General features: G+C 35.1%; 1 protein-coding gene and 1 long non-coding RNA gene across 3 annotated transcripts in view; one reads left to right on the plus strand and one right to left on the minus strand.

Annotated features, from left to right (window-relative positions):
- Positions 1-1,872: 1,872 nt before the first annotated feature.
- Positions 1,873-18,191, plus strand: LOC309629814. The gene is made up of 3 exons (XR_014245234.1): positions 1,873-6,927; positions 7,288-17,476; positions 17,810-18,191. It is a non-coding gene; the product is annotated as an uncharacterized lncRNA (long non-coding RNA).
- The window catches only part of LOC309629771 (uncharacterized protein), an 80,138-nt gene continuing 74,729 nt past the window's right edge, over positions 15,269-20,677 (minus strand). The window contains exons 5-7 of one of the 2 annotated variants that reach the window (XM_082394286.1): positions 18,883-18,923; positions 18,489-18,617; positions 15,269-15,350 (exon numbers count right to left, since the gene is read on the minus strand). In XM_082394286.1, coding sequence (XP_082250412.1) covers positions 18,892-18,923 — 32 coding nt within the window. In that variant the 3' untranslated portion in view covers positions 15,269-15,350; positions 18,489-18,617; positions 18,883-18,891. Of the gene's footprint in view, positions 15,351-18,488; positions 18,924-20,677 lie in introns of both variants that reach the window. The other variant, XM_082394285.1, reaches the window with a different exon arrangement.

Below are 20,677 nucleotides of genomic sequence, written 5' to 3' on the forward strand. Positions count from 1 at the left end.
TATTCCCTCATGGACAAATAATTTGGCACCAACTCTGTGAGTTAGAAAAGATAAGATATTCTTACTGTTTACAAAGAAGAAAAAAATGAAATCAGGGTATAACATACAAGAGAAAAAAAATCTATAAAAGCCAGAATAGAACAAGGAGATTAAGGGGAGAGGAAAACCTCTTAAAGAGATTAATGTGTCACAACAACCCTTTCAAATAACCAGAGTGGAAAAAGCACCGTGTCAGTCAGTTAATTGACATTGTCAAATCGACTCATGGGGATCTAACAAATGTCAGACTTATTTAACATTTTTTTAATTGCTAGCTATTGATTGACATATTTATTTTTTATTTATTTTTATCTTTGTATTTAGGTAGGTATTTTCTTATTTATTTAACATTTTTATTGGAATTCGTTCCAAAATTAATATTTCAGTTATGTTTATGACTCTTAACACATACATTATTGCAGAGAAAAATGTATCATCAAAACATTTGTTCAAAATAAGCACCATTTTTAAAATACGCATTTGTTTAAAAAAGTACATTATTGAGTAAATTTTTATGTTCTCTATTTTCCAAAATTATATATTCACAGACTGAAATGTAGTCACCGTTTTTACCTACTATTTAAATTATTAATCAACAAACCATAATATAGACTTTGGAGCAATAGTTCTCAAACTATACAATGGTGGGCTGAAAAATTGGAAAATGGTTCCATTGCTTAGTTGAATATGGCCAATCTTTCTTCCAGTTCACATTTGATTAGATTTTTTTTAACAGTTTGACCAATAAGTTTTCCTTTAAAAAACTGATGCCTGATAATTGTTGAGTCTGACAAAGTGAATGTCCAAGTATCATAAAATGTGTATTTTATGAATACGTATAGAAAGGTGACTGTGCCTAACTGGACAGTTAATAAATGTGGTCATATATATTCATGTCTAAGATTTTTGCACCATGTACCTATAATAGAGTTATAGTTTCTCTAAGAAGCACTGATTCCAACTCATTAATATGATCAAATATCCTAATAATTCATATTCTACCTTGATCACCATGATATTCAGATGCTTCCTCATCAAATTCGGTAACCATTGCTTTAGAAGTATACACATATTCAGATTACTCATTTTTATTTAATTATTTTAAATTACCTTGAATATATCTTTGCCAAGTAAGTAAAATATAAGGCAGTACACTTGGTTAGTTAAAATTATGTGGAATAGATTCATTGTTATCACTGTGGTTTCCATTTCAAGTGCTCTCACACTAATGGAAAAAAAAGTTAATGCAACTTTTCCTTATGGCTACAGGTGGAGGTATTACTAATAATGTTTCTCAGAGGTTTCTTTGGCACTTACATAATAAACTTAAAGAATTACATATTTATTTTTATTTTTGTATTTATGTAGGTATTTATTTATTTATTTATTTAACATCTTTATTGGAGTATAATTGCTAAGAATTACATGTTTAAACTTAAATGTTTGTGTGGATTGAATCTAGGAATTGTGCTTATCATTCATTATAGAAATTGATAGCTGTGGTTAATTAAGATATTGTTATATGTAGGCTAAACTGTCTTTTAAACATATAAAATATAAGGTTTGAATAATATATGCCAAAGACAATATAAAAATGTTTAAAATTCACAGGGCAGTGAAATCATTACAGGACTATGAACCTCTCCTTGGCTTCAATTCCTTATATCTGCATGAAACTACTGCTCCCAGATATAGCATCAATATCTAATAAATGGTGACACTGAAAGTTGGGAAGGTCTATGACACCAAAGCTAGAATTCAAAGGAATTTCTGTAAAGCAAAGTTCTCTGACTCTCCAAAGCCAGAAGAATCTTTCATATGTCTTGGAAAAGGCAAAAGATGAAAGACATAAGATGGGAGATAAGAGGTGAAAAAGTTTTGGTCCTGTGATTCTCGGTTTCCTTGCCTAAAAAAAAGACTAGGGGAGCTTTAAGGTCTTTTCCAATTCTGAGCTTCTATGATTCCAAGTATACAAAATTCTCTATTCCAGAAGTGTTGCACCCTTGTTTTGCTTGGTTATCTAACACACCATATAGCTAGGTTATGGTATCTCATATTACAAACGGAAGATGTATTTTAGCCTGAACTGATATGAATTGTGATTCATATGGGATTGCAATTTATTAGTTTTTAAATTTAAATAAGTATATACATAAAGTCACATAGAACTGGAGGTGTTTGTTTACAAGTGAGGAAGATGATTTTTCTGAATACTACAGCCTATACATTTATTTGTAATAATTTGGAATTTTTAATGGAGTTTTAACAGAAAGTGTCTAAAATATATAATCCAGATGGAAATTCTCCACAACTTTTCACCACCATGAGCATAAATAGGTCTGTGTGTGTGTGTGTGTGTGTGTGTGTGTGTGTGTATAGAATTGGGGTTAATTTATGTTAAACTTTTAATAAATGATATGATGATCATTAGTGAAGAATAATAGATCATAATAACTCTAGTATCACTAGAGTCCACATACTTCAATTATGATATGACAACAACTTATGTAACCATTTGGCAATTCTCAAAAAGAAATTATGTTCATTCCAGTGTGCTATTAAACATTCTTGCTTTGGAATTTTTAACACATTTATAATAATCCTCATGGGTTGTTCAAAATATGGTATATAAAACTACTATAAAATGCCCAGATGTTAGCAAAACCTTAGCCTTTTATTTTCTAACATATATTTCTGTATAACTTTTATAATATTTCATTTAAAAAGAATACAATTTATTTCACATCTTCCTAATTGTCCTTAATGTTTAAAAAAGCATTTACTCAATTTCTCATATTAATTTGACAAACAAGAAAAGCAGAACTCTTTAAAAGAGTTTCATCAATATCTTACTTGCATTTCAAAGCTCCATTTTGAGAAATACTTACTGGCTCATAGCAGATCTGTGGGAAACTATAAACTAATATAGGCCTTGCTTAGAATCCTCTCAAGCAGTTACTAGAAACACCATAAAATTGTTTGATCAGGATATCCAGACCAAGCATGATTTTGAGGACTCATTCAACTATACATTTATTCTCATTTTTCACAAATGGTGCTTCTTTGGACACTTGTTTTTCAAAACGCTCCTAAAAAAAGGAACTACGTAAAAGAAAAAAAAAAAAGGAACTACCTAGTTAAAAAATTTGGAATTCTTTGCATACTGTGTCTTCCTATTTGAAATTCACAAATCCATATTAGAGCTCCAAACAAGTATTTCAGTGAAGTATACTATTTAATCTATGTTTAACCCAGAGTTTTCTAGTCGTTGGTGTTGTTTTGACTATAAGACTCAAGCAATTCTCCTCTCCTTCCCCCCTTTTCTCTTTATTAAATACGATTACTTTTTAATTCCACGGAACACTCATTGCTTGAGGCCTCAAGGCCTTGAGAGCCTCTGTACCATTTCCTTGATACTGTGATTGCCTCAAGGCCAGAGTGGCCTCCGGGGAGCAGATATTTAGGAAAAGGGTACAAATTTGGGAAATTCATGAGGGCTGTTCAAAACAGAATTACAAATTCAATTAATATTTCATAGAGCACAATGAATTTGCTGATTGTCTGATGTTTTTTCAATATGTTTAGAAACGAAAAAATGGATGCGCTACAACTGTGATACGCTTAGCAAACAATGACTGTTTTTCTAATTGCACGATCTTTCAGAAAAGTGTAACTGTTTAAAGGTGAAAAATGTCTTTGTTTCAGAAATGCCTAGCAAATAAGAAGAAACTTATAGAAAGCATAATTTCAAATAATCAAAATATTCACAAAATATGAAAAAATTCACAAGTGCAGGCAGTATACAATTAAGTTATTCAAGTAGACCAACAGTTTGTGCTGAGGACTCTACATACTACGCAACTGGCATCAAGAAGTTCTTCCTATAAAAAAAGAAATAATGCTTGGTGGTTGTGGAACAACAATGTGAATGTTCTTAATACCACTGAATTAGACACTTAAAATTGTTAAGGTGGTAAATTTTACGTTATGTGTATTTTACCAATTTTTTTAAAAAAGAAATTATCTAATCTTGTTTTCCGATATCATTAAAATAGCAAGTATTTTTTAAGGTTTGAGAGAACTACTTGCTTTGTTATGAAACCAGATTCTTAAAAATGTCTAAAAACTTTCCTCTCTCACTGGGAAACACTCATCTTGACCGACAGAGAATGCAGTAGTGGATGCTGAAAGAACATGACATTTTTCAGAATAAGAGAAATATTTCCTTTTTTTTCTCTACTTCCACTACCTAAATCTCCATGCCGTTAGAGCTACAATAACAAATTTGAAAGTGGACTTCCTTTTTACATTACAAAAAATAATATAGTTTTCTAGAAATGTAAAATGGTATTTCACGAGTTTTTAAAAAATATTTCATTTCCTGTAGTGGCATTAAGAGTAAAACCTGGTGTGTGGATTTTTTAAGGTTAGGTAGAATACATTTGATTTATCAAAGTGTGTATTAATATAGGAGAATTAACACATTTGTGAGAAATAGACTTAGGAAAGGATTAATGAACTCTAAAAGGATTGATGAACTATAAAACTCACTGCAAAGATAAGAATGTTTAATAACATTGTTCTCCTTGGCTAACATCGTATACTAGACTGTAAGTTTATGAGGGCAGGGAACACATCCATCTTGCTCACCACTATTTTTTCATGCCTCCAATAGTATCTAGTGTTGTAGACAATAAATATTTCTGAGTGAATTAGTAAATTCAGAAGAGAGTTAAAAAATACAGAAAATTGCTTTTTAGGTAATATTTAAAAAGTGACACTAGCGAAGGCCATTTTTCAATCAATAAATGATTTGAAATATTACCAGTGGACTATTTATATATCTAATCAGTTACCAGTTCCATTATTCATCAAATACATGCTAAACACTAGCTACCAAATTCATCCAAATCTTACATATGGAATTTTATTCACAAACCAATGCTCTACATTTCAAGAGACTAATATTGTCAACACTTAAGCACTTAATATCCAATTCTTCACATGAATCTTTTTGTCTGATGGATTATTGTTGAATTTTTCTCATGAAGTCTGAGCAATAAAATTATATTTCATAGATTATTCTTACATTCTTTCCAAGGAGAGGCATTATGAAATTTTCTATATATTTTTAAGATATCCAGTGGAAGAATATTAATTAAAATGTTAATATTTGTCATTTGAATTAATATTCTTCAAAATTTGAGCTATTTGCACATAAACATTAAAATGAGGAGTGATTAAATGGTGTTTCCTATAATCCTGACAAAAGATTTAGAGACGAAAGAGCATGTCAGTATTTGTAAGAATATAGAAAAGAGATATCTACTGCCTTTAAATATATTTCCTAGGCCTTAATTATTGGTTTTTGTGTTTTTTGATTTAGAAAAACTAAAATATAAGCAGAAAAAGTAGAACTAGTTTCCACATGATTAGCAAAAAGAGTCAAAACTTTGGAATTGCTTTGAAATCTACTTTAAAAGCTCAGCTACTTTGATTTTTTTTTCTGTTATAGAACCATGAAAAGTTATTTCAACTGAATTGCATACATAACTCCTAGAGTGTAGACAGTTGCTATTATTTGTTCACTTCATCAAAATGCTTTTTTAAATTATTGCTACATTTGTATTACCAGGTCCTGGAGAAACCAAGGTGAAAGAGGCCCAGGAGAAGCCGAACCCTCTTTGCTATTTCTAACAAAGGAAATGCCATTCTTGTCACTAACTCTTCGAATGATTTCCAAGTTCTCTAAAAATAATTTAACCTGTGTCAAATAGCTGTCTCATCTGGAAAACTACATAAATGAACGTAGAAGTTAGAAAGAGTAAGGGGAAAGTTAGGTGTTAAACTGAGATGGTATATCCCAGGCTTTTTAGATGGAGACTCCAAATTAGCCAGCGCACTTCTATACATCTGCTCACTTTTCTTTAAACTTGAGCTATATTATCGCAGAAAAGCATAGTAATCCCCACTCTGATGTTGTATTTCAAACGAGAGAGACTGAAACATCACAGCATAGGCACCTTTGAAAAGGGGTATTATGGGTGGATGAATTTCTTTTGGGGTCAGCATGTCTACGTTTAAGGGGCAGATTATATAGGTAAGGAAAGTAGAAGGAATAATATAAAGTATTTCTACCCAATGACAGTGATTCTCATTTGATGTTGGACTTTAAAGAGGACATGAATGGACTTGAGGTCATGGGGAGGGGGAAGGGTAAACTGGGACGAAGTGAGAGAGCGGCATGGACATATATACACTACCACATGTAAAACAGATAGCTAGTGGGAAGCAGCCGCATAGCACAGGGAGATCAGCTGGGTGCTTTGTGACCACCTAGAGGGGTGGGATAGGGAGTGTGGGAGGGAGACACAAGAAGGAGGGGATATGGGGATATATGTATACATATAACTGATTCACTTTGTTATACAGCAGAAACTAACACAACATTGTAAAGCAATTATACTCCAGTAAAGATTTTAAAAAAATAAATAAAGAGGACATGCCTATTAAATCATGCTTCATTTTAAACAACAGTTGAATTTTTTAAAATTTTGTGCAAATTATTTCTTGGTAGCCAAATTACACTTTACTGTACCTGAATAGCTGTTGACATGTAGAAAGCTCAGGTAAATCCTTATAGAAGTAAAACGTATGCTATATTTATTTATTCAGAAATGCGGGTCATTGTATACTATTTTCTTAATTTAAAGCATTTTAACATGCCAGTTATTTAAAAAATGAATTTTAAAATTCTGTTATATGATTTTGCAAGGAAATTCTATTTTATACTTTTCCATCTGTTAAATTATTTAAGATTAACATTTATTATATGCTGGTCCATGAATGAAATGTCATTGCCTACAATGATTTTTAAAGGTTCAGGAAGTCTTTATTTTTACCTCCTTTTTTTTTTTTTTTAATTAATTAATTAATTAATTTTTTATTTTATGGCTGTGTTGGGTCTTCGTTTCTGTGCGAGGGCTTTCTCTAGTTGTGGCAAGCGGGGGCCACTCTTCCTCACGGTGCGCGGGCCTCTCACTATCGTGGCCTCTCTTGTTGTGGAGCACAGGCTCCAGATGCGCAGGCTCAGTAGTTGTGGCTCACGGGCCCAGTTGCTCCGTGGCATGTGGGACCCTCCCAGACCAGGGCTCGAACCCGTGTCCCCTGCATTGGCAGGCAGATTCTCAGCCACTGCGCCACCAGGGAAGCCCTACAATGATTATTAGACATCTACACTACTTTGAGTGTCCTCAAAGAGAAGAACTGGAATATTTTTAGAACAGATGACTTACCACATGACTATTAACTTTTGTAGAGTCCTACTTAAGATTCTTCAAGGTGACTAAAAGTAAAATGGAAACCTTCTGGATTTTAAATATTTTTCTGTTTTCTTTTTTGATATGAAAGGGAAACCTATACCAATTTTGTAAAGAAAAGGGGCTTCAGTAACTTGCATTGGTTCCTGTTGACTGGTATAACAATGAAAGTGAAATTCACTTTGTGTAAAGGGTCACGTGATTGTGCAAATACAGGTTTATGCTATGACTTTGCTTTCCCACTCTCATAGTTAGTTTTAGAGCTTGGGGTGGAAAAGAGGATGAAGGGAGATAATATATGGATCATCTGCCATTTGCCAAGAATCATGCTTAACAGTTTACATGTGGCTTCTCATTTATAAAGAGTTAAGCAGTATATAAGAAAAAATTCAACCTAAAGAAATCTCTTACTTTTTTTTCCTGCCGAATTCTTGTCTGTCTTACTAGGTGATAACAACATCTCTAGTAAGGAAGAGAAACCTGGTGTCTTGCTTTTCTTCCCTGTTTGCAGTCATTGTTTTTTTTTAAGTCTTGAAATGAAGGGAGTCCAGTGGTGGATGGCAGCCCAAGAAAGAATGCTGCTTTTATATATCTTATTCTCTTTGCAGGTCAGATGAGGATAGCTGAGAGAAGCTTGAAAAGTAAAAGGTAGGGAAAATGAGCAAATATTGAGAATAAAGCATAGTTTTCCATTCATTGGATAAAAATAGTTAAAATGAATTTAAATATAAACAAAAAACTTTAATTTCAAATACTGTAGATAGAGAATAGAAAAGGATAAGCTGATTGCAGCTTTTTTAAGACCAAAGCAAATTTATAAGTAATCTCTTAGGAAGTTATCTAATCAAGTCCTTCATATTATTTAATAACATTAAATTTGACACGGCTGTCTATTATAGGTATGCTATATCTCTGTTAAATGTGCGGAGATATAGGAAGATAAATGTTAAATAAAGCTCAGAAACTCTACTGAATTGATAACACCAAGTATTTTTCATAAATCCTTTAGTCAAGTCTATCTTAAATAGATTTTGATTTAAAAACTACTCTAGACAGTATATAAGTCAAATATCTAGTCATATAATTTCAGTATTCTCTATGTTTATCCCAATAAAGCATGGATAAACATGAGTAACAACATTTCTAATCACGAAAATTTTTGTTCTCTAAAGTGAATTAACCAGTCGTCTGAAATTTTAAACATGTATAAACCAGTTGAGAGCAAAAATACAATCATATTTATTGCTGTGTCTTTCTGGGGCTCATCACAGGGCTTATGCTTACAAATGCTGTAGAGTTGACCTAAACGATGAACAATTTGGGTCAAGATTACAGTGTAGATTAAAATTCTCCTTCCAGGCAGGCCCTACTCCATGGGAAATTTGTGTCCCTCAGAGCAGGCTAAGCACTTGCCTTGATCACTTCTACTCACTTTTTCTTCCTGTCTGCTGACCAGTGATGGCGAGAACACCACTAAACATTTTGATGATTCATTGTAAGTCTGCACCTCATACTTTTACCCTGATATTTATGTGGCTAAAGTCTTAATAGCCTCCCACACCAAAAGTCATGTTTGAAATACAATGCATTAACAATCTGAAGCTGACTTAGCTGTGAAGCAGGATACCGAGGACACATAGATGAAATTCTAGACATTTCTAAAGAGGACCCAGCTTACTTAATGGCCACTGAGGTCTTCAGTAAATAGGTGTGAATATTTCAGTGCAGTCCAACCTGAACTGAAAAGCAGTTCTTACTTCCAAATTTAAATACCTCCTGTGCATATAAAAAGTTTCATTTATTAGTCCAAAATGTTACTACGATTTGGGATCTTGAAAAAACATTTTCATTTTCTTGGGCATGTTCTGCAGCAAAAGGAAGTTGGGAAGGGTAGGCTAGAGAATGGAACTTATGCTTGGAGGCCATAAAGTTGAGATGTCCTGTTTTTCACCTCACAACAGGCAAGGCTGGGCTGAAGATGGTTGAGTAAGTACATTTCTCTGCCAAAGTTAAGATGATGAACCATGGGTGAACCTCAGCAAAATTCTATTCATCCACTGAGAATCTGTTAGTGTTTGGCTATTGAGGATTGTCCAAACCATATTCCTCTCAGGTTGGACCCATTCTCTTGGGGGTGGGGGGGGGCAAGTGCAGCTCCCATTGAGAGGGTCACAGTGAGCTGTGTGGACACACTGGCACTTCAGAGAGCAGTTGGGTCCATACTGGCCTGACCTGCATTCCGTGAGGGAAAAATAAAAATAAAGCCAATTCAAATATGCTTTTCTATCATACAGTCTTTTTACTACTATGTCTTGGAATGCAATAAGATAATGATAGGCTTGTAAAGAATTCTGGTTAACCATTGGTATCTTTTTCCCATGCTAGAATGTTATATAAGAAAAGTAAGGACTTTAATGGAAAACAGGAGGAGGCTGGGGAGTGTCAAGGAAGCTAGTGACAAAATCGAAAAGACGAGAAGACAGGACAGCAACTTATATGTTTAAAGTGCCTTCTCAGAATTAGATTATTCAATAGCAGTGCATTGTGAGGGAAACACGGAAAATGGATTAGTTGTCCTGAGACCAGAAAAAGGCAAAACTCACCCTGAATACACAATATATGAAGTTTGTCTTTATGTTGAAAACACAATTATTTATGCTTATGTTGCTGAAAAGGAAATGACTGTAAATTCAACTCTTTCATCTCTTAAAATATGTCAAAAGGGCCATAGATCCCCTGTGTAAAATAATACTATATGTACTAAAGGGTTATAACTATCTTTAAGTTGAATTGCATTGTGATTGCAACCAGTACAGAAATGAAGAAAAGGAATTAAGTGTTAGCTTTATCAAAATAATGAAACGTGGACTAAAAGGGGCCCCCTCAAACATCACACCCCTGCCTGTGCATTTGGTCTTAGTCTGATATCCAGCAGGGAATTAGCAGAGAATTAACAGGTTCTGTTTCTGAAGGATTGTGAGGTTGGGAAGAAAGCCAAGCCCAGCCCATGGAAACAGAAAATGGTTTCACATTTCCTCGGCAGTCAGGCAAGACTGGGAAATAACTCAATTTACCAATGTTTAAGGACCAGAGAAACTTAACTTTGCAATAATAACAGTCAGGTAGCCCTATGCCATTTTTCAAAATGGGTTCCTAATACATTATCTTAATTGGTTCTAACAAACACCTTTGAGGTAGGAGAGGCAGTGAGGTAAGCTCTCTCATTCTAGAAAGAGATGAACTGAGGTTTGGAATGTCTTAAGGGACCTTCTCAAACGTTAGATCCCTGGTAAATGACAGAGCTGGATTTCTAAATTCTCATCTAGTGCTCATTCCTCATTTTGCACTATGATGTGGAAAGACACAAGGTATCAAGCATATGTAGAAGAAAGCCCAAATCAGGAAGTGGAAAGTGGAAAATGTAGAGATATTGATATAAATATAAAGATACAGATACTAGAGCAAATTCTGAGTCTGAGCAAATTTTGTTAAACATTTCTTCATTGCCTCAAAATTCTCTTTGCTGGATTGGAGAGTCACCCTGAATATTCCACGAGCAGTGGATGTTTATTTGATATTATTTTTCTTTCTCAGATAATGAAGGTAGGTTACAGTATGGTCTAGCTCTCATCTTAATTAACTAGTTATATTTTAAATGTGAGATAAATGGAAAATATATCAATTTTGCAATCAATTTTTTTTACAGAGTTTCAGTGTGAGCAAACAGTAATTCAATCCCTTCCTAAATCAAGGAACTACAGGTAGGTAAAAGGAACTTCGGAGGCGACACAAATACTGCTCTGAAATGAATCTTCTCTTTAAATCATCAAACTTTATGAAAGTAAAAAAAAAAAAAAACTATGTGTCATTTCAAATTTAACCTAACATAACCACCTGTGTCCAGTGTGTGGGAGAATTACTTAGTTTGGTGGTAAGACCTAGTTTTCTTGTTTGAAAAAGAGTTATGAGTCAGGATCTCTACTGAGCAGTTCAGAATCTGATTTTAATTTACAAAAATACCGCATTTTCATGTTAATAACGATGTGTATTTAAGACATCTGTTTGAATGTCGGCAAATGTTAATTTACCAAGGGGGTGGGGAAGTAATCCAATAAAAAGCTGCTACATTCTTTTATGAATTAATATTATGGCGGTTTAATAGGTTCTTTACCAGAGTTCAAATTAAAATGAGGTCTTTTATCTTTATAGTGCCTGCATAGACACAGCTGTTCACAGTTAATATCGCAGATGAACTGTGCTTAATTGAAAATAAAAATGCAAATAAAAGAGCCTGCAGTATGTCTGTGTAGGCCATGGGTACCCCAAAGAGCTCACGACAAGAGAGGCCTTGAGGTGCCCACCTAGAATGGACAAGTTAATACATAGCGTCCACTGTCACATGGCAATTTACTTGTGGATGAAAGAGACTATGTGATAGCGAATTTAGTCCACAGAAATTCCATAGAGTGAGGCTTTAATTTTTGGCCTGTCTATAAGCTCTCCTGGTTTAGTGGCTAGTTTTAAGTCATTGCTAACTGTTGTCCGATAGAACCTTCTGCAATGACGAAAATGTTCTATACTGAGCTATCCAATACTGTAGCCCCTAGCCGTGTGTGGCCACTGAGCACTTGAAATGTCATGTGAGACTAAGGAGGTGAATTTTAAATTAAACTAAATTTCAATTAAGTAGCACGTGTGGTTAATGGACAATGCAGATTGACAACCGAAAAGTCCTATCCCTTTCTTTTCCTTGAGAGGCGGTACAGTGGGGATGTTAAAAGTCTAGCTCTGGGTCCAGATTGCTTGTTCCAAATCCCCAAGCTCCCACTTACTAGCTGTGTAACCTTGGGAAAGTTACTTAACCTCTTTTGTGCTTCAGCTCCCAGCTTCCTCATCTATAAAATGGGTATGGTGATAATAGTAAAGGCGCCTAGTATAAGTGAAAATGCCTGGCATATAGTACGCATTCAATACACATTAGTGGTTTTCTTTAGGATTTAGATGCAAGCACCAATGCTATAAGCACTGCCTTTAGTGAGTGTTTCATTGGTGACATGTTACCGTGGCTTCACCAAGATGTCATGTGGATGTTTATTCTGACAGATTTAGTTTAGATTTCACAAAGTTCAGATACTTCTGTCTACTGTGACTCCATGAAGAACATGGAGAAGGGAAGCAAGAATTCCCTCAACAAAAATTTGCTGAAAGCTATCATGTGCTAGACTTGGTTCTAAACGTTTTTGATAAAAGACAAGTAAACATGGATGTGACTCTCAGGAAACTTGTAGTGCAGTGAAACACAAGAATTAGAGATTTTAATGAAGCAGCTGTGCAGAAAAGAAATGTCAATATCAATAAGCTTCTGAGTTGGAAGATCCTAAAGGATTCCGAGTCACTACTCATAACCCCTTGGCCTTATCCTATAAGTCTACACAAAAGGGAAGAAGGAGGGGTAGGAAGTAATACAAGACTCTTAATGAGTCTCTGGAGGTTCCTTGTTCTGGACTAGATACAGATATTTACATATATACATAGATACAATATTGTCTACTAATAGCATCACCCAAGGTCTGAAGTCAGACTGCCTGGGTTCAAATCTTGGCTCTGCCACTTTCTTCCTTTCTGAGCCTCAGCTTCCTCATCTGTCAAATGGGATAAGAAGAGCAACAATCTCATAGGGTTGCGGTAAGGATGAAATGAATACAAGCAAAGTGTTTAGAATGGTGCCTGGCATTCAAAGAAAGCAGTTTTTATTGCTGTTTCTCAGAAGCAAGGTGGGGTAGGAGAGATGGTGCCAGGTGACCAGCACTCTCCTGTGGCCTGGAAGGTTACTGAGGCTTTCTCGGCATTATTGAAATCCCAGGTTACATAATCATAGATTAGTGCTGGAAATGATCTTAGAAATACATAGCCTCAACCCTCCTTTTTGGCAGATGAGGAAGGTAAATTCTGAGGTTAAATGCTCTACTTTGGGTCATATCAGTGGCAGAGTCAGTCTTTCAGGGCTATTATGAATTTAATATAAAACCTTTTCATCTAGTAAGCATCCGTTAAGTTTAATAGCAAGTGATAAGTCAATGATTCATTCAATCTACTTTCTCTTTTTTTAAAGATAGTCCCTGAGGAATTAGAATTTTACACTCAAGCCTATTCTTCCTGTGAGTGAAAAGAAAAAGTATCAATTTCAATTCCCAAAGAATAGCTGAGAACTTGGTTCCTAAGAATACCACCTGGACCTTACCTTAATTGCCTTAATTCTAGTTATTTCTCTGAATCACTTTTGTGATCACAGTGTTTAACTGCACACTTTGAGGTACTTACAAGGTACTCTCTGTCAGCTGTGCTGCTGATTTTGGGTGCCTACAACGTAACAACTACATACCCTAAGGCAAGGTGACAAGCAGTGGTGGGGCGATATTCTTTAACTGAATAATGTTTTTAGTATGAAAATGTCTATATATTTCCAAGATATATACGTGTGTATATATTTCTAAATATATATTTAGGAGTCAGAGAGACATCCTAAAGTGCTTTGGTTCATACCAGCATCACATAGGGCTCCTGTTCTTCCAGGTGGGCAGAGGCATTTCCCAGTTACTGGGTGGCAGGAGCTTTCTCTTTCACAATCACAAAGTTGATGGCAATTGTCTCCAAATATTCCAGGTGAACACTCTACCCAGGAAAGAGAAACGCTGAAAAATTAACTCCTTGAGCTGTCAGTGATGCGCCTAAATTGAGATTAAAGATACAATTTCCACAAGAGCAAAGTGGGATGATAAAGTGAGATTGATTGGTCAGAAGAAGAGAGGAAATTTTCGGAATTCTCAGAAAGAAGCTTCATTTTATACACGGTATCACACTCGGGCCTTAAAGTTGAGTTACTTCAACATTGGTTTGTACCAGTTAGAATGTATGCAAGCTTTTTGAAGACAGGAATTTAAGGAATGAGACTGAGTCGCCCAGCCAAGTGTATTGCTTTAAATAGTTTTCCTTAAAATGTTATTTATTTACTGTCTATTTCTCCAGAAGATGGTAAGCTTCACTATGTTCCCGGAATTTAACACAGAACAGGCACATAATAGATGCACATTGTATCGAATCACTAAATAATAAATGAATAAGTGAATAAAGGATGGACAAGAGTCACTACATGTAAAGTTCTAGTGACATATGAGGACACCATATGGGACTAATTTATAGTTCCTTTTTAGGGTAAGAACTTTGATTCAAAGTCAAATTACCGCTATCATTATATTATCATTATCGTTATTGGGGTTGTAACAATATATACACAAGAGCAAACATAATATAGACTAAAATGAGACTTGGAGTTCTTTACGGAGAACGATGTGGTTTGGCATTGTTTTGAATGGACCAGGGTTTCATAATATTTTATTTCAAACTGAGTAGCCCAAATTCTCACCTCTATATCTTCATCCACATTCATGGCTGCCGTTACTTCTACTGATAAATGCCTAATTCACATCTTTAAATATTTTTCATAAAGCCCTTGAATCTGTTTCAGTACCACTGAATCCAATGCATGTCATTCTTTAAAAAAGCATTGAATGAAATATTTCTCATTTAGAGTAGAATCTTTGTCCACTGAAGACTAACTGCTTTCGTAGTGTTTTGACATATTAAATAGTTTCATTTAGGGCAAAATAAAAATTTTGACCAATCAGCTACAAAATCAGGACTCATTATACTGTCTGTAGAGTGAATTCCTGTCACTCTAATGTCCAAATCTCAGGTGATTATTCCATGGTTCAGATTCGGGTTTACACGTTTGCCCTCAGATGGAAAGACCTCACAGTCACACAGAATTCCCACATTCAACGCTTAAAAACACCCTGGCTATACCTTTTTCACATTGGCTGCCGTGGAAACCTGCTGGGCAAATGCATTGTCCACCTGCTGCATCACAGTTGGCTCTGTTTTTGCAGTCACAGATGTGAGCACAATTCAAACCATAAAATCCAGGAAGGCATGCTAGAAAATGAAAATGTCAAAATGCTATTTTGGACTTAAGAATAAATAAGGAGAAAATTAAAGGATATGCTCTAGGTCATCTCTTCATCAGGACCAAAGAAGGAGAGAAGAGCACAGAATTGAAAAGCAAGACAAAATTACATGGAGAAGCATATTGACAATACATTTGTCATGCAGATATGTGAATATATCAGTGCCATTCTCTACAACTAGTCTAGAAAAGTCCATAAGAAAATTTAAAATATCTTCAAGTAGATAAAATTTATTTGCTAGAATGTGTTATAATCTGACAAAGACTTCATCAAAACCCTCTAATAACCTAAACACCTAAAATAGCAATGTTTTCTAACTTCAGATCCAGGCTAAATTTAGTGTGAATTTAAAATTCTTTAAATAAATAAGAGAGTATCTGTGGAAGGTGATTCACGCAGATCTTGATATTTAAAGTCCTGGAATGGATGACAGAAGTGGGTGTGAGGGAGACAAGCAAGGAAAAGGAGAGAAAAAGGAAATAGAAGACAGAGAATATGATGCATATGTAGTAGGTTAACATCTTATGAAGAAGTTATGTTGTAAAGTCAGTGAAATTTAATCTTTGAAAGATTTCCTTAGATAGACTATAGAGAATGATATAGAACTGTTTCTTAGTAAGTCCGATATAACGTGTTTTTCCTCCATGGTTGGAGAAGATCAGTATTTTTGTGTCTGAACATCAGAAGTAATTGGTTTAGATTTAGAGCCTATGTCATCCAAGCAAATGCATTTCTTGGAATGCTAAAATTGTCCTCTGCCCAGGGAGATCCTCACCCTGAGGGATGTACGTGAGAGCTAAGTTTGACTGCAGACAAAGGATTCCCATTCCCTACCTTGAGTTTTTGCTAGGGCTGTGGTCACCACTCACCATTGGGAACAGAAAGGGCATGCAATTTCCTCACCCTTCAATTATCCACTCTCTCTTTCTCTCTCTTGCTCTCCCTCTCACTCCTGCTCTCTCCTCTTTCTTTCTCTCTCTGTGTCTCCTGATCCCCCTGCCCAGGCACCTAGAGTTGGATTTGCCTAGGCTTCATGTGTGTGACACTTCTTTAGCATGAAGGGAGCTACTCAGGACAGATTTAACATTAGGAAAAACTCACATTCAGAGAGCAGAAAAAGGAGGTAAAACCGAAAGAGATGAGGATGAAGAATATATATCAAATATCTAATTTGATATATATTATTTTATATAATATAGTCTTCCATTTTCTAATCTCATTTTAACTCAAAAAAATGAGTAATAAAGGAAGATTCAGTGCAGGGTTTCTTCTGTTCATTCTTATATAATCGTCGTTGACAATACATAAAAAAAATCAAATCTCCTTTATCTCCCCTATTTTAATTATATATAGAAACGAGCTCATAAAGTTTGGCTTGCTCAAATTTTCCATTTGTCTAAATAATACTATCATTCTTCCAGGTCCCCTGGCTTAGAACTTTAGAGTTATCTTGGATTCCTACATCTTCCTCATTTACATGTCCAAATCGATTGCCAAATACAGTCAATTGTTCTTCCAAGATATTTTTCTGTTCATTCATTTACATTTTGATCCCAGAATAGATTTTTGAAATCCTAGACTATCACTACAGCTTCCTACATGGACACAACAAATGGTTCCTTTTCCTAACAGTTAATAATGTATCCACTTTACAGATTTCTTTCACCAAAGTGATGTCCTTTGCTCAAAATTTTACTTGCTACCCTACTGCATGTAGGATGAAATTTATGGGGCTTGAATATATATTTTTCCATCTTTTGTATCTCTAATTCCAATTTTGAAAACAAAATGAACAAAAACTACAAGATGTTTGCTTCCGTACTCCCTAACCCAAGAAACATCAGAGTGGTTGGCAAGAATTCTAAACCTGGAAAGGATTAGTAGGATTTGTTTCTGTGAAATATGTTTTCTAGAGCCTAAAGACAGGTTGAAACAAGTGGAAACAATTTAAAATATTGTTAATATCACTACAGAGGCTTTATAAATTCTTTACTTCTAAATAATTGATGTTCATCACGCTTTTACGACATGCCTCAGTGCGAAATGCTTACATGTATCTTCTTATTTATTCCTCATGATAACCTTTTAAGGCAGGTGTTATTATTATTATTATTTTTTTTTTTAAGAAATTCACGTTCTTTTTATTTATTTATTTATTTATGACTGTGTTGAGTCTTCGTTTCTGTGCGAGGGCTTTCTCTAGTTGCGGCGAGCAGGGGCCACTCTTCATCGCGGTGCGCGGGCCTCTCACTATCGCGGCCTCTCTTGTTGCGGAGCACAGGCTCCAGACGCGCAGGCTCAGTAATTATGGCTCACGGGCCCAGTTGCTTGGCGGCATGTGCGATCTTCCCAGACCAGGGCTCGAACCCGTGTCCCCTGCATTGGCAGGCAGACTCTCAACCACTGCGCCACCAGGGAAGCCCGCAGGTGTTATTATTATCCCCATTCTATAGATGAGGAAACTGAAACTTACAGAAGTTTTGTTTATACATATTTTATATGGCAGAGCCAGGCTGTATACAACTAATTCCGGAGATTAAACTCTCATATCTTAATTTCTGTGTGCTGTCCATCAGGGCTCTCTGATGTCAAAGACAAATTATTGCATAATTCTTCTTTTTCCCAATTTAGTTGAAAACACTGAGTCCAAATGAAGAAGTGATATAAATAAATATATTCAAAGGAAACTTGAAGGCAGATCTTTTAGAGTTACGCCTACGTTAACATGAAACAAATAAGCAGCTTCTTTGTCTATATTCTGTCTAAAGGCAGCCAGGGGAAGGAGAATGATTTCATTCAAAAAGACCAACAGCTGACTCCACTGAGTGTGTCAGCCCGTGTCTACTCTAGATAATCATAGAACCATAGAAATTTTTTTGAACAACTATTCCAAAAAGAATAAAGAAGTCCAATTACTTCATCATGCCAGTTGTCAACACCCACAACTTAAATTAGAGCTATAAAATACATTGCAAGAATATACATTAAACTATTGTTTATCTAATTTGATATAATGTGAACGTATTACTTCCATGATTTAAAAAATAGTTTTTAAAGCTTAAAATATATCAACACCATAATATGCCCACTCATTTTCTTGGTTTACCATGTTCGCAGTCTCTTCCATAATAACCTGGGAGGCACTTGCAGCTTCCAGAAAACCTGTTGCAAATTTCACTGTTCTGACACTTGCAATTAAAATGGCAGCCCAGACCATAATAACCAGGAAAACATTCTGAAAAAGAAACCACTCAAGCAATAATTCTAGTTAAGACAATTGCATTTGTAATGAGTTCGATGACAGAAATAAACAGTAGAATTAATAAAAAAATCAAGGCAGACAAATCATTAGCCAGTGTAATCAAGAAAAAAGAGAAAAAGCACAAATACACACAATTTTTTAAAAATGTCAAATGATCATCAAAAGGAGTAAGTCTGAAAAGTATATGAATAAATATAAAAACCTAAATGAAATGGAAAAGTTATAGAAGACAACTTACCAAATTGGCCTAATTTGAGGCAGAAAACCTAGACAGGCTAACTGTAATAGAAAAACAATAGAGAAAATAGTAAAATAGCTCCAATTAAAAAAAATTCCACCCATCCTAGGCTTCACGGGTAAATCCTACAACCTTTTACAATTCAGATCATCACCTTATTACTTATACTATTCCAGAGCATTGAAAAGGAAGGAAAATTTCAAATACGTTTTTTTATGTTAGTATAACATCAATTCCAAAACCTGAAAAAAATGCATAAAAAACTACAGCTCAATTTTACTTATGAATATCAATGCCAAATTTATAAAAAAAGTACACAGAAGCCAACAAAATATTGTAAAGTAATATATCACAACTAAATAGTATTTATTCCAAGAATGAAAGGTCATGTAATATTATAAAAATTTCATTGATAAATCCATCATATTTATCAACCTAAAGAGAAAAATCATATTATTAATCTCATAAAGGCAGAAGAAACATTTGAACAATAATTAAAAATTAGTAAAAATACTGAATAAATTAAAATTTAATAGCTATATCATAATATGAATATGAAAATCAAGTGTTTTACTTATTGCGGAACACACAGCTTGAACAAATGGAAGGATAAACAATGTTTATTCTTGAATGAGATGAGTTAATATCAGAAATATGCTAATTCTCCTTAAAAGAGTAGACACAGAGGACAACAAACCAGTGGGAAGAAACCTGAATTTTTTTTTTTTTTTTTGCATCTAGACGATTTGACTATAAATTTCCTTTGGAAGGACAAACAAGAATAGCACCAGGAAATCCCCAAAAAAGAAGAGCAATGAAGGGCAGCTTGCCCTGCCAGTACCAAATACATATGATAAAGACTTCATAATAAAAATATTATTGCATTTTCACATAAATAGACAGATCAATAGAACAGAGCATCCAGAACTATACCTAACTTCATATAAATGTTTAGTATTTGATGAAGCCTGCATCTTTAATCAGTGGGGAAGACAGACTTGTAAAACCTGGATTATGACAACTGAAAAGCCACATAAGGGGGAAATGGATCTATTCCTCACACCATACACCAGGAAAAATATTTTACATTGATCAGAGAATTGAATGTGAAAAATGGTGTCATATAAGTATTAAAAGAAAACCTGGTTGAATTCCTCTAAAACCTGAGAATGGGGACTCCATGCCTAATTATGACTCAAAATTTTAAAAAACAGAGGAAAGACATATTTTATAAAAACAAAAAAAAGTCTTTTCAATCATGCAGAACCTATAATCCAAAGGTGCTCTTAATGAAGCACATCTCCTAGGATTCACACCCTTGCGTCATCAATTCCCTTGTGGAATCTGGGCTAAACCCATAACTGGCTGTATCCAAGAGTATGCGGTGGAAATGATGTTATATCATTTCCAAGCCTTAGGAAGACCTGACAACTTGTGCTTTAAGAAGTCAGCTGTCGGGCTTCCCTGGTGGCACAGTGGTAAGAATCCTCCTGCCAATGCAGGGGACACGGGTTCGAGCCCTGGTCCAGGAAGATCCCACGTGCCACGGAGCAACTAAGCCCGTGCACCACAACTACTGAGCCTGCTCTCTAGAGCTCACGAGCCACAACTACTGAGCCCATGTGCCACAACTACTGAAGCCCGCACGCCTAGAGCCCGTGCTCTGCAACAAGAGAAGCCACTGCAGTGAGAAGCCTGTGCAGTGCAAGGAAGAGTAGCCCCCGCTCGCTGCAACTAGAGAAAGCCTGCACACAGCAATGAAAACCCAACACAGCCAAAAAAAAAAAAAAAAAAA

The sequence above is a fragment of the Balaenoptera borealis genome, assembly GCF_965194805.1.
Source record: "Balaenoptera borealis genome assembly, chromosome: 5".
Lineage (NCBI taxonomy): Eukaryota > Metazoa > Chordata > Mammalia > Artiodactyla > Balaenopteridae > Balaenoptera > Balaenoptera borealis.